Source organism: Sinocyclocheilus rhinocerous, unplaced genomic scaffold, assembly GCF_001515625.1.
Source record: "Sinocyclocheilus rhinocerous isolate Xijiao unplaced genomic scaffold, SAMN03320098_v1.1 scaffold359, whole genome shotgun sequence".
Classification (NCBI taxonomy): domain Eukaryota; kingdom Metazoa; phylum Chordata; class Actinopteri; order Cypriniformes; family Cyprinidae; genus Sinocyclocheilus; species Sinocyclocheilus rhinocerous.
In genome coordinates, this window is record NW_015652307.1 from 631,829 (window position 1) to 647,201 (window position 15,373).

Here is a 15,373-nt window from a genome sequence, read left to right on the forward strand (position 1 = left end):
CACCTTCTAATAGACTGGATACTGATTTAGGTTGATGTAATATTTTATTAAAACACATAAATAATAATTAAATAATATAATATATTTTTTAGGACTTTTAATAGCCTGGATCCTGATTTAGGTTGAACTTAATTTTGAAATATTAAATAATTTAATAAACTAAGTTTATTTTAATATTAGTTTGACATAAACATAAGTATTTTATTAAAATACTTAAATTATATTTTGTAATATTTAGTTTGACAAACATCAATATTTTATTAAAATACTTAAATATTTATAAAATTTTATAATATTATTGGAGTCTTTTAACAGACTGGATACTAATTTAGGCTGACGTAATATTTTAATACAATACTTACATAAAATATCAATTATATTTTAGAATATTTAGGTTGACATAAAAGTTTATTAAAGGGGTCATATGATGCTTTTTTTAAAGATCATTATTTTGTGTATTTGGTGTAACAGAATATGTTAACATGCTTTAATGTTCAAAAAACACAAAATTTAAAAATATTATTAAATATGAATACATGATAAATTTAAAAACAAACTGTAATATAATATAAATATCATTAACTGTAAATGTGTGTAAAATGTACAATGTATATAAATTTACAACTAAATTTGTTTCTACACCATTTATTAAAGATTAATGTACAACTTACTGAAATTTACAACTGTAAATAATATCTAAACTATATTTTGCATTATACATTGTATTTACATGACATTTAATTGTGTAAATGTATTTATAAATATATAATATAAATTAAAATTCAATATTTAAAATGTAACTGTAAAATTCACAATCTATAAAAATGTACAACTACAATTGTTTCTACACCATTTTTAAGTGTAATAAAATTTACCTGTAAAATTGTATCTAAATTATTTTGTATGATAAATTATGACATTTAATTATATATATATATATATATATATGCATATATCAAATGTAAGATATACAATCAACTGTGCAAAATGTACAATTTACATAACTGCAAAACTGTTTCTACGATAATTGAAGTGTAAACTAAATGTACTGATTTAACTTTATTCCGCGAAACCGAATCAAAGTATTAACGAACACAAAACCGATCCGCATCACAACTCGTGTCCGACAAAACAAACACGACAACCCTCAAAACATCTGCCCAATCAATAACACACTCTCACACACTCACTTACACACTCTCACACACACTCACTCACTCTCACACACTCACTTACACACTCTCACTCACTCACACACTCACTCACTCACTCACACACTCTCACACACTCACTTACACACTCTCATCACACTCGCTTACACACTCTCATCACACTCACTTACACTCTCACACACTCACTTACACACTCTCACACACTCACTCTCACACACTCACGCACACACTCTCACACACACTCACTTACACACTCTCACACACACTTACTCACACACTCTCACACACACTCACTTACACACACACTCACACACTCTCACTTACACTCTCTCACACACACTCTTACACACTTTCACGCACACTCACTTACACTCTCACACACTCTCTCACACTCACTTACACACTCACTTACACACTCATTCAGCTGTGCACAATTATTAGCATGTTTTCTTCCACTGATAAAATGAGCCAAAAAAGAGATTTAACTTAAAGGTATTAAATCCCCATGAGGTGTCTTCTCCCATCAGTAATGAATGTAAAATAAAAGAAAAAAGAAGATTGTTCTCGTGAGTGCGGATCATAATTTCCTATATTAAATCCCCATGAGAAATACTCAAAACTAATGCAATACAGAAACTGCAGAGTTAAGACATGTCCACTGGACAGCGGGATCAGAAAACACAGCTGGAGAAGAAGAGAGACGTGTTAACTGCGAAAGATTTAAGAATTAGGTGTAAAAGCATCAGGAAGCATTAGTCTCCAGAAGAACAAGGTGTTTGCTTGGGTAACACATCCTGAAGAATGACCCTCACTTAATAACAATCACATGCTGAAGTGTTGAGAAATACATGAAGACTGGTTATTACAGGCTTTATGGACAGATACGTTTTGAAGGACTCTTGAAGGACCAGCACACATCCTCTTTATACCACTGTCTGAAGAATTAATCTGCATGAACGGCATTCAGGAGCTCATATATGTGTCCCTGCAGCACAAAAGCAGTCTTAAGTCGCTGGGGTATATTTGTAAATTTACCCTTATGACTGGGTTTGTGCTCCAGGATCACACATATTATAGTTTATATTTATTATAATAATATTTAAATAAAATTATTAGAAATTAATTAATTATAGTAATTGAATTCCATAATTCCAGTTTCAATAATATTATTACTATACTCACGGATTAATTTCTACCTGATAAAATATTTAAATTTGGAACATTTATAATCATTATATATATTTATTTATTTTTTTCAATTTTCAAGTTTATATATATTTTTAAAAATATTTTAAATATTTATTTAAATATTTTTTATTTATTTTATTTTGCCAAGAAAGTCAGAATTGAAAAAGAAAAAGTGAGCTAAAAAAGTCCCAATTACCTTTTTTATTTATTTATTTTTAATACCTTTGTTAATTCTATTTCATCATCTGTTATGATTATATTATGATTGTTTTTATATGCTGTTAACTTTGTCCGAATCAGGTTATGATTGTTAATATTTTTCTTAACCATCTGTAACGATAATTTTATTATTATTTTATATACTGTTAATTTTGTCTTTATCATCTGTTGTGATTATTTTAAAATACTGTTAAGTTTATGACTTAATCACTGATTTATAATTTACAACTTATATAAACTAAAATTGTTTCTACACCATTTTTTAAGTGCAATAAAATCTACAACTGTAAAATTATATCTTGTATGATAAATTCTATTCATATGACATTTAATTTTATATAGAAAATGTAATGTGTATATATCACCAACTGTGTAAAATGTAAAATTTTACAACTCTTTATTGTCATAAATAACAACGAAATAACATTAGAGCGACCTACGATGTAAAGTGCAATAAGAATCCATAAAGTACAGTACTTTATATCAATTTATACATCTTTACATAATTGTAAAACTGTTTCTAAATTGGTCTTGGACCTTTAAAACACTGTTAATATGTCTGAATCATGCTAGGATTGTGTTAAACTCTTTAATATTTGTACATTTTCTGCCCAGCGCTCGAATGGCGTTAGTTAGTCATAGTTAGTTCTAGTCAACGACTGCATTAACAAACACACCGCTTCCGCTCACAAATGAAAGAGTCCACAGAACTCATTTGAACTCATTTAATTTCTCTCCGCCCTGCGTCTTACTGCGCTTACCCACAATGCATTTCACACATTCAGCGAGTGCTTGCTACATACAAGAGCTAGAGTTAGATTCTCATATTGCACTTGGATTATACAACAACTACGAGTTAGAAACTCTCTTGAGCTCGTCGTTTATAGCGTTCGCTGAGTTTCCTCCCGGCGTAGAAGCGTATAGAAACTGCGTTTGCATTCCGTAGCATTGCATGGCGTTTGGCTCTCAGATGGTCTGACAGTATAGATACACGTATATATAAATATATATATAGATATAAGCAGTGTTGGGGAAAGTTACTTTTAAAAGTAATGCGTTACAATGTTGCGTTCCTCCATGAAAAAGTAACTAATTACGTTACTTAGTTACTTTTTATGGAAAGTAATGCGTTGCGTTACTTTTGTGTTACTTTTTCTTGCTTGTTTGTTTTTAAAATAAAAAGTTCTATTTTAAGCCTTTTCACACCAAAAGTGAAATGAATAAGCCTCAGGCTGAAAGTAAAGTTACGTCCGTACAGTAGAATGCAGAAGAAGACATTTCAACACTTCAGCAATAAAAAAAAGACACACAAATGTTTGTCTGGAGTAATTTGTGCTTATTAGTACGGTTGAACTGGATCATCGAAGACATTGGTTTATAGAATGGGATGCGTTACGTATTTGAAAAAGTAACTCTGATATTCTCTTGTAAATTAAAAAGTAATGTTACTTTACTAGTTACTTGAAAAAGTAATCTGATTACGTTACTTGTAATGCGTTACCCCCAACACTGGATATAAGTATGTGGCAAGACCAACAAAGATGGCTTGCTCTTTACTGATCTCTAGTGCAAACTCAGTGTACTGCGTCTCTAGAGTATTGCTGTGGTTTTATCCATGCATAGCATATAAAGGTCATGCGGAGGAGGTCAGGTCAAGAGGAAACAAACGCTTATAAAACAGAGACAGTGACAGCAGCTCAGAAGGAAGAGCGTCCCGGAGAAACCTGCGGACGGGAAACAAGAGAGAGGTTGGAAAGAGAAAGCAGGGAAATCAGGACTAGTTAGGGCTGCTAGTTAACTCACCTGTGCTAGTGGACTCATTCTGCTACCTGCACACCGGCGCAGTTGTCTTTGCTCTCGGACGCGATGGCCAGATACTCCGCTCTGCAACACACAACACAAGCATCTCCTGAAGGAACATACATACACACCGCTGCAAAAATACTTATTTTAGTATTACTGAGATACTGCTGTGTTTTAAAAGATATTTTGAATCTGCTTTGATTTCAGTCATTTCGTTGTGTTTTGGTTTATTTCAGTTTTAGTTTCAGATATTTTAGTGCATCGAGTAAAATGAAATAAAAACGAGAAACGCTGCCTTCACAACTACTTGACATTTTTGTTTTGTTTGAAGTCATGAAAACGTTCGTTTTTCTTCATTTTAGTTTCAGTAAACTATTACTTTTGATCCTGTAAAATTTCATTTAATGATTATTTATAAATATATAAATTATTTATATATATATATATATATATATATAAATATAAACCATCTCCACTGAACAATAATTTAAATCAGTTGAATTGAATCAGTTGTTATTTTTATATTCTCCGTTTTATTTGAATTTTAGTTAACGTTTTAATAATTTTATCGTGTGTTTTTGTCATTTTTAGAAGTTTGTGTTTATTTTACACGTCTACAACATTTCTAAACATTTTAGCTCTAGTTATTTTAGAACATAAAGCAAAACTAAATGAAACTGAGAAATACTGATGGGCAACTAGCTGAAATAAAGTTTTTATATTTTATTTGACTTTATTTTAAGTCCTGAAAATGTGGCTTTAATTTTAGTTTTAATAAAAATAATGAGTAAACAAGACATGTAAATTTGAATTTAATAATTAAATTCATATTAAATTCAAAAATAATTTTTTGTTGTTGTTGTTGAAAACCATCGTCATCAAACAGATATTTCTGATTTTATTTTAGGATAGCTGACAAATAACACAGACGTGATTTTAGGCTGAAATGTCACATACATCGTTAGTCAAAGCGTTTATCTTATGTCATTGAGACACTAATACCACTTTTATTAATATTTTGAATCAATTTTTATTTTCATATTTTCCATTTTTATTTTAATCTTAAAGTTTTAATAATTTTGTTGTGTATTTTTGTCTTTCAAGTAATTCTTATTTTATAAATTTTATTATAATATTAATAATAATAAAATAATAAATAGTATTTATATTTTATAAAATATAAATATTTGTATATATTTATATGCATGTCTAAATAGTTTTCCATTTTTATTTGTTCAGATTTAGTTAAACTAAATGACAATGTTGCCTTGGCCACTAGCTGAAATAAAAGGTTTTTAATATTTTATTATAAAACAGATAGTTCCGGTGCTTGATTCTGATTGGCTGAGCCGCGTTCGAAGCTGTTGTAAATGACTCTACAAAGTAACATACACCTTTGTTTACGTTTGTGTGTTGCTCGGCAACCACTTTGTTGGAACCACAACTGTTTCTGAGGAACTACATTGTTTGGTGGAAGAATACTGTTTTTATTAATATCATTACACTTTATTTGCTGTTTTATTTTGTGAAACCTTACTACGTATATGGAATAACCGTTTTATAAAAGCAATAAGCCCCGTGAAGCTGTGGTTTACAGTGAATTTACCTAACAACGCCCCTTAGCTGTTATAAATTTACTGTAAATACTGTTTTTATTAATATCATTACACTTTATTTGCTGTTTTATTTTGTGAAACCTTACTACGTATATGGAATAACCGTTTTATAAAAGCAATAAGCCCCGTGAAGCTGTGGTTTACAGTGAATTTACCTAACAACGCCCCTTAGCTGTTATAAATTCACTGTAAACCACGGCTTCACGGGGCTTATTGCTTTATTTGATTTCAGTAATATTTTCCCCCAAGTGAGTTTGTTTTTAGTTTTAGTTGACTCTAATAACTGATGCGTTTGTGTTACTGACGCGCTGGCTCTGAGCGCTTCCTCTCCGGCCGCGGCGATCTTCCTGTAGCAGTAGATCATCTCCACCAGGAGCCAGAGCTGCAGGCCGATGATGGACACGTACATCATGACCTCCGACACGATGGACGCCGTGCTGCGCGTGGCTGCAACGAAACACACGCTCTGCTCTCGCTCACAATGATTCAAATCAAGACCCTTCACAAACTTACCCAGCTACAATAGTGGAGTTTGTTAGCATTTTTGTCTGAAGAAAGACAAACATGAATAGTGATGAAAGCCAAAATATTAAATGCAATGGATGACATTTTTCATCTGAGATTGGGAGACAAATTACAGGAGATGGCAGCATCGTAATGTTATTTTTACACAGAGATTAAAAGCTCTATTAGTCAAATCTGTTGACTTTAGCAATCTGTGTTGCATTCTATGCCAATGGTGACACTTCAAAGATGAAGAAAAAGTGCTTTTTGTCTTTTTCCCCCAACGTTTGCATGACTATAACTGTAGATATCATATAATCCTTTTAGATTTTGCTTCTTAACCAACTTTTCCTTCAGCTTCTTCATTTTTAAGGCCCTGTATGGTTTATTTCCAGAGATATGAGGATCTCAGTGTGGTGGAAATCCAAATGTGGGTCACTATGCATACAGCTGATATTTATTGTATTTAAACAGGAGTGTCTGAAGAACAAATAATGTTGAAACTAGAAATATATCTCATTTCTCTCTATCGAAACAAATGCATAAATCATACCTGCTTGAGTGAGAAAAATTTCATTTTTCCAAAGTTTGCATAGCTGTAACTCTAGAAGTGTTAGAGATATCTCAATATGATTTTAGGTTCTAATTATTCATGAACTTTTCCTTTGGCGTCTCCAATTTTACGGTCCAATATGGTTCATTTCCAGAGATACCGGGTACTAGTTGTTGAACTTTTCCCATTTTTAATGGTCAAAAACCAAATGTGGGTCACTTTGCATTCAGCTGATATTTACTGTAATTAAACAGGAACGGCTGAAGAACAAATGAAGAGTTTATTTGCAAAAACAGATAACTCTATAATGTTTTTTATTATGTAATCATGTTTTTATTGTGTTAGTTAGCTGTAATTTTTTGTTATTTTTTAACCTAATCAAAATAACCCAACTGCAATTTTTTGATTGAGATTAATTGGAATGCACAATGAAAAAACATGATTTTTGAGAATTGTTAAAAACGGAGTTATCTGTTTTTGCAAATTAACTCTTCAAATAATGTTGAAACTAGAAATGCATCTCATTTTTCTCTATAAAAACAGTTGAATTGAACACACCTGTCCGAGTGCCAAAAATACTCTTTTGCCAAAGTTCGTGAGCCTGTAACCCAAGAAATATTAAAGATATCTCAATATGTTATTAGATTATGGTTCTTAAGCTTTTCTTCTGGTATAATTTTTCTTTTTAAGGTCCATTTTGGTTCATTTCCAGAGATATTGGGATCTCATTACGGCTCCATTTCCAAGTTGTTGAATTTTCCCATTTTTAATGGTCAAAAACCAAATGTGGGTCACTTTGCATTCAGCTGATATTTTCTGTAATTAAAGAAGAACGTCTGAAGAACAAATAATGTTGAAACTATAAATGTAGACTCTATCAAAACTACTGCATTGAACAGACTTGTCTGAGTAACAAAAATGCTCTTTTGCCAAAGTTTGCATGCTTGTAACTCATAACGTATTATATATATATCTCAATATCCTTTGAGATTATGGTTCTTAATGAACTTTTCTTTTGCTGTCAAGGTCCCAAGTAGTTCAGTTCCAGAGATACGAGGATCACAATGTGGCTCCATGTGCAAATTTGACCCATTTTCGAAATAATATAATTTATTACGAAAACCAAATACACTTTGCATACAGCTGATGCAAGGAATGTTTAATATTTTGGCTATTCATTTATGCATTTCATTCACCAGAAAAAACAGTGATTGAGACGCAGATGTCAGGTGTTGTCGTACCTTTGGCCACGACGGTGAGGGGCACCAGTTTGGTGGCGATGGTGGAGAACTCGTAGTGCTCGTAGCTGAGGACTCGGTTGAAGATGCAGCGGTAGACGCCGGAGTCGTTGAAGGTGACGTTGAGGAGGTCCACAGACGCGTCCTGAAGGTCAAAGGTCTTCTTGCTGCCGTGCCACTCCATGCGATCCTGAAAGCGCTCGTCGATGATGCTGGACGCCTCGCCGTCGTAGCTATAAATCTGTCCAGGAGACACGCCAGAGCTCAGCAGAAACACCTCAGATACAGACGGAGACGGCTATCAATGTTATTTTTATTGACATCAAATTTCAATTATTTTAATCAAACGCTTTTGTTTATTTTAGTCATTCATTTATTACTTATTTACATCAAATTTGATTAATTTTAATTAAGTATATTTATTTTACTAATGTTTTATTTATTTTAATCAAAGGCGTTTGCTTTATATTCTTTATTTACATCATTTTAGTCAACATTTTAATTTAATATATTTTACTAACGTTTTATTTATTTAAATCTAATGCTTTTGTTTATATAGTCATTCAATTATTTATTTATTTACATTAAACTTAATTTATTTTACTTTATTTATTTAAATAATAAAAAAATTTTATTTAAAAAAAATGTTTTATTTATTTAAAATTACTACTATTTTATTTGAATCAATGAATTTAATGAAATGTATTGATTTGAACAATGTTGTATTTATTTTTAACAAATGCTTTTGTTTGTTTATTTAGTCATTCATTTTTTATTTATTCAGATTAATTTTATTTATTCAGTTTGTATAGCGATTCATTTTAAAGTTATTTTTCTTATCAATTTATTTATTTTAATGAACCGTATTAAATTACTATGCATTTATCTAAATCAGTTTCGAGCGCGTCTCGTTTAACTCACGTGCACGAAGTCGGCTTCTCCTCGCGCCTTGAACAACCAGTCGACGGTGGCTGAGGCCTCCACCTCTCCGCGCATCTTACAGGAGATGCATCCCAGCTTGAAGGGCTCTCCGGCCACAGCTTCAGTGTCGGAGTCCACCTCGGCACAGGCTCCGCTGCACAGAGACACTGCAGAGACACAGTTATAACACAACACCTTCACAGACCCCGGCATTTATGTTCAAATACCCATCAACACTGGGGAAAGTTTCTATTACGCTACATCCTTGCCTTCTTTGCTGCTCGTTATAGCACTGTACTGTATTACTCATTTATTTAACTCTCATTTTATTTCAGTCGAATGCTTCGTTTATTCAGTTATTTATTATTTACAACAAATTTTATTTTAGTCTATCTATTTATTATAAGCAAGTTTATTCTTTTTTTACTTAACTGTAACTTTTATTTTTATCAAATGCATTTTTAAATCATTATTTATTTATTTTAACCAACTGCTTTTGTTAAATTAATTTTTTTTTACTTTGATCAATGTACTCATTTTAATCAAATGCATTAATTTACATCAATTTGTATTTATTTACAATTATTTTATTTTATTTTAATCAAAAATATTTAAGTTTTGTTTATTTAGTTTTATCATTGCATTCTTTTTTGCTCACTATAGCACTGTATTTTTTACATTTCAAGTCAAAGGTTATTTATTTGATCAATTTATTTACCTTAAATTTATTTATTTATTTATTTGCATCATGTTTTGCTTATTTAAACGAATGTATTTATTTTTTTCTTATTTACAAAAAAAATGTCATTTTAAATAATTTTTATATAACATATAATTTTAATAACATTTATTTGAATCATGTTTTTCTTTACATTGCAATTACAGTACTGCATGTATTATTTATTTATTTAAATCAAATGTTATTTATTTTTATCAATGGATTTATTTGATCAGATTTATTTATATGCATTGTTGTATTTATTTATTTATTTCAATCAAATGTTTTATTTATATAAAAAATAAAATGCAATATAAAATATATATTTTTAAATAAAAAAATAAAAATGTCGCTTTTTTAATCATTCGTTCATTTAAATACATTTTAATCCATTTTTTAAAAAATGATTTTCCATTTTAATCTAATTAATTTGGTTAAATCCCTAGCGGGCCCCGGGCCCCGGGCTGCAGTCCTGAGGGTGAGACTCACCGGAGAGCGCGCAGAACACACACACAAGCAGCAGACGTCTCATATTCACGTCCATCTTCATCTTCATCATCATCACAGCAGATAAACACACGGCCTGTTCTCTAGTGCTGGATCTTCATGTCCCGCTCAGGAGACCTTCAGAAGAGTCATGTGACCTACAAAGATGTTTAGTGTGCAAAACCAGCCAAGGGCCCCGATTCTCTGCCTTATTGCTTTCCTGACTCTTTAAAATCAAATCAATGAGCCGAGATCAACAGCAGCTCTGTTTAGATCATCTGCGACATGAATTAGCATCTAAATAAAGCATTCATTTTAATATATTCATACGCAGCGCATCATGCAGACTGTAACTTGCCTCCGCGGTAGACACTCAGGCATCAGACTGGCGCAAAAAATAAAATGCAATATAAAGTATATATTTTTAAATAAAAAAATTAAAATGTCGCTTTTTTAATCATTCGTTCATTTAAATACATTTTAATCCATTTTTAAAAAAATGATTTTCCATTTTAATCTAATTAATTTGGTTAAATCCCCAGCGGGCCCCGGGCCCCAGGCTGCAGTCCTGAGGGTGAGACTCACCGGAGAGCGCGCAGAGCACACACACAAGCAGCAGACGTCTCATATTCACGTCCATCTTCATCTTCATCATCATCACAGCAGATAAACACACGGCCTGTTCTCTAGTGCTGGATCTTCATGTCCCGCTCACATAAGCGCCTGATGTGTGTTATTATAGCCTGTTATGATATGCTAGTTCGATCCGGTTGAGCGGGCCTGATCTGCGGGCCTGAACCAGAATAACGGCGGACGAAACGCGTTTTGTGTGACTATCTGACGACGGATTGACCGGAGCGGTTCTTGTGTGATTATATACCCGTGATATCGGATCCGGGCTCGGCTCTGGCTCTCATCTCCTCCGCGGTCGCGGGTGTTTCTCTCCCCGGCAGGATGGAGCAGCTCGTCGGCCGCAGCGCTCCGCTAGGCCCGGTGCTGCAGGTGTGTTTCCCCAGCGCCCGCGCGTCGGTTCTGGAGAATCTGAACCGGCAGCGCGAGGAGGGTCAGCTGTGTGACCTGTCCATTCAGGTGCAGGGTCAGGTGTTCCGCGCGCACCGGTGTGTGCTGGCCGCTTCATCGCCGTATTTCCACGACCAGGTGAGTGTGGCACCGATTTCACACTCTACATATATCTAAAGCCTGAGTAAATGCCATCATTTGCATATTTATGACGGTTTGATTTCGACGGTTTGATTTTGAATTTGATTGACAGCTTGCGACCTGATTGTTGCTGAGGCGACGCCGCCCGCCGCGTAAAAATCCGCTGTAGTTGTCCAAAATAAGGATGGGCGATACCACTTATTTTGTTTTCGATACGATACCGATACTTTTTAAAGGCCAGTATCGTCGATATCGATACTTCTAAACTAAACTTCAAAATTATTAAATGTATTAAATTGATAAATTACTAAGCGTAAAATGGATAATGGACCCTTTTCACAAGACTGTGATGACCGTTTAACGGTCATCCGCTAGGCCCGGTGCTGCAGGTGTGTTTCCCCAGCGCCCGCGCGTCGGTTCTGGAGAATCTGAACCGGCAGCGCGAGGAGGGTCAGCTGTGTGACCTGTCCATTCAGGTGCAGGGTCAGGTGTTCCGCGCGCACCGGGGTGTGCTGGCCGCTTCATCGCCGTATTTCCACGACCAGGTGAGTGTGGCACCGATTTCACACTGATTTCACACTCTACATATATCTAAAGCCTGAGTAAATGCCATCATTTGCATATTTATGACGGTTTGATTTCGACGGTTTGATTTTGAATTTGATTGACAGCTTGCGACCTGAAAAATACAAAATGTTTAAATTTCTGCGACTGTACGAACAGTATAAATATTAATCAATGCTGACATTGAGGAAGTTTATGATTGGATGTCTGTTTCTAAGCAACCCGTGGTACTACTTCTGCAGTATAATAGGGACTTTAAGCAACAGCTGCGAATAGAACAGTTATGATGATAGTAAGCTGTTACACCGTCTAGCCGAGAACTAAAAATCACCAAGCAACCGTAAACAAGACATTATTATTATTATATTATGAGGAGGATGTTTAGGCAATACTTGCATTGTTTGCGTCCCATCATCTCTAGTCTCAGTGCTACCTGAGATGTTTTTACTAACAGCAGACATATCTTTGTACAAACGGAAAAATCGTTAAAATCAGTTTAATTTTAAAACATACCAACACAGATTAAATAAGACTAATGGTAGAATCGTATACTGATGCAATTACAATGGTATATACCATAAAACGTAACATTTACCAATCTAATCTGTCACCCAATAAATTAATTAAACATCTTACTTTTGGTGATTTAAGACAAGTTTCCCCTAAAAAGTTATTTACGATGATTTTTAATAGCCTAACATTTTCAGGAATTCAAATACTTAAGCTTTGTCTTTACAACAATCTTCGCACGTTAAAAAATAAATATTATAATAAGTTTTATTCCTCTCTATATTCTGAAGGCTTGTTCATATTTCATTCACACTGATTTAAATATTTTACTCCTAAAAACATGGTGAAAATGTTTTTGTTTTCTAGTATTTTCTGATTTATGGCGTGATGAAAAGACAAATCCAAAATCCCCTCTGGAAAAACCTTTGACTCCAATTATGACAACAAAATCAAACAAGACTTTTTGGACCAATTCCAGATTTCTGTTCTGGAAATGTATGCAAATGAATGCATATACAAGTAGATAATGCCTTATTTGAATATTTAAACATAACATTTCAGAAAACTTGAAATACAAAACAATTGTCTTATTGCACTGTAAGTATAGTGATGTCTGTTAGTTAAAATTTTTACTCTATTTATCTGTAGTGTCTTGCCTGTTTTGTGAATCTGGCCCCTGGTTATTTAGCAACAGAAAAGCATAGTATGCTACAGCACACATTACAGTCCTGCACGGACAAACGGCGTAGCTCTAACTGGAGCGGCTCTGAACACTGCGGTTCTGTTGCCAGGTTCTGCTGAAGAACGTCACCACGGTGTCTCTTCCCTCAGTCATGGACCCTCTGGCTTTCGAGAGCGTGTTAAACTCGGCCTACACGGGTCAGCTCAGCATCGTGCGCGACGACATCATCAACTACGTCACGGTGGCCAGCTTCCTGCAGATGTGGCACATCGTGGACAAGTGCACGGACATCCTGAAGAGGTCACGACCTTTGGTTCAGGTCAGCCCCGGCGGGGCGACGTCCTCCAGTCACCAGTCGCCCAGCAGCTCCGACTGCTGCTTCGCCGATCCGGAGGACGGGGAGCGAGCGGCGAGCGAACAAACTCTGGAAAAACGGCCGCAAAGCGCACTACCGCCTCTGGCCACATGGAGACGTCCGACTCAGAGCAGGTGGAGCAGAAGCAGCCTGACGTTCCCCGTCCGAACGGAGCCCGAATGCGGCCCGAATACGGGAGACGAAGGTTTCCACGCATTCCCCGTCGCGCCTTTGCCGTCCATCGAAACTTCGGACTTCCCAAGGCACCGAATCCGCGCTCGCCTCCGAGGAGCGAAGGAAGACGAGGAGCAGCGGAGGATGGAAGCGGATGAAGGAGTCGGAGAGCCGCTGGATGAGGACAAAGTGAGGGTTAAGTGTGAGGAGCACCAGGCCGGTGAGTGGAGCTTCTTCATCACTGCAGTTTAGCGCCCGTCCACCAGGGGGAAACGTGGAGAACCGACGTGTTTTTGACTTGTTGTCTGCTCTTGTCTTCTCTCAGGAGCCGTCGAGTCGGACGGACGTCTCAGAGAGAGTGAGAGCGGCGAGACGGACGAACTGTGGAACCAGTGGACTTTGTCAGACGCCAAGCTCCTGGACGAAGACGAGGAGGACGAAACGGACGTCGCGTTCGAGACCTACGACGAAATCGAGAAGGCCACGGGGCAGATTTCCCAGCGCCCTTTGCCACCGCCGTCGTCCAACCAGTTGGCGCCGGGAACGTCCGAGCTCTCCTGGGTCTCGCAGTCGTCCTCGTCCTCCCCGTGCTCTCCTCTCTCTGCGACGCCCAAAGTCCACTTCTGTCACTGCGGCAAAGCGTACACGCTGAAGAGCATGCGCGACCGCCACGTGAAAATGCAGCACCTGAACCTGCGTCCGTTCGCCTGCCCCGTCTGCTCCAAGAGCTTCAAGATGAAGCACCACCTGACCAAACACGTCAAGACGCACGGAGGCCTGCGTCCGTACGAGTGCGCGCTCTGCGGCAAGAAGATCGTCTGGAGAGACAGTTTCCTCAAGCATCAGGCTCGCTGCCAGGGAACGACGACGACGCCTGGCCGTCAAAATGACGACGCAGATGCACCTGGACAAGTGAAGGTGGAACAGGATGATTATTCATTACAGGACGAGGAAATACACTCTTAAAAGTAAAAGTTCTGAAAGAGGTTTTTGCGTTGAACGCCAAAGGAATGCCATTCCTTTCAGTCAACAGTTCCACTATAAATTGCCGTTTAAAGTTTCTGTGGATGTTAAAGGTTCTTTATGGAACCATCGATGCCAATAAAAAAAACTTTATTTTTAAGAGTGTGTGAACTCTCCAAAAGCGGGTTCATCGAAGAAGTGATCAGTTCTTAAAACAACCATTTTTTTTCTTAGCGTGGATGTTGAAGGTTTTTTCCACTATGAAGAACCTTTAATGGTTCCATGGAAGTTGAAGTTTCTTAAAGGGGTGGTTGATTGCGATTTCACTTTTTTAACGTTAGTTAGTGTGTAATAATCCTGTTCCCCTGCTGTGCACACGCTCTGCATCTTTCTCTCTCTCTCTCTCATTCAGCTCAGCTCCAACAATGAACTGTTCCAATTATACTTATTTTCACATAGCTATGAGAAGCGTTAAACATGGACGCGCATGCGGTTGCTGTACTGTATTAAAGCTTTAATCAGGATAAAACCGTATATTAAAAAAAA

At 35.9% G+C, this 15,373-nt stretch overlaps 2 protein-coding genes across 3 annotated transcripts; one reads left to right on the forward strand and one right to left on the reverse strand.

Moving 5' to 3' along the window:
* Positions 1-4,030: 4,030 nt before the first annotated feature.
* Positions 4,031-10,804, reverse strand: scn1bb (sodium channel, voltage-gated, type I, beta b). The gene is made up of 6 exons (XM_016520740.1): positions 10,422-10,804; positions 9,215-9,381; positions 8,297-8,534; positions 6,304-6,445; positions 4,383-4,463; positions 4,031-4,303 (listed from the first exon to the last, which is right to left on the reverse strand). Exons 1-5 carry the CDS (start codon positions 10,492-10,494, stop codon positions 4,397-4,399), a joined length of 687 nt encoding a protein of 228 aa, XP_016376226.1. The 5' UTR covers positions 10,495-10,804; the 3' UTR covers positions 4,031-4,303; positions 4,383-4,396.
* Positions 10,805-11,255: 451 nt separating this feature from the next.
* zbtb22a (zinc finger and BTB domain containing 22a) lies at positions 11,256-15,139 on the forward strand. 2 transcript variants are annotated; one of them, XM_016520743.1, is made up of 4 exons: positions 11,256-11,420; positions 11,969-12,124; positions 13,445-14,084; positions 14,190-15,139. In XM_016520743.1, the coding sequence occupies exons 1-4, from the start codon at positions 11,373-11,375 to the stop codon at positions 14,828-14,830; spliced, it is 1,485 nt and encodes a 494-aa protein (XP_016376229.1). In that variant the 5' UTR covers positions 11,256-11,372; the 3' UTR covers positions 14,831-15,139. The 2 variants fall into 2 exon arrangements, with proteins under 2 accessions (XP_016376229.1, XP_016376227.1); XM_016520741.1 differs by lacking the exon at positions 11,969-12,124 and having other exon boundaries at positions 11,257-11,576.
* Positions 15,140-15,373: the final 234 nt, after the last annotated feature.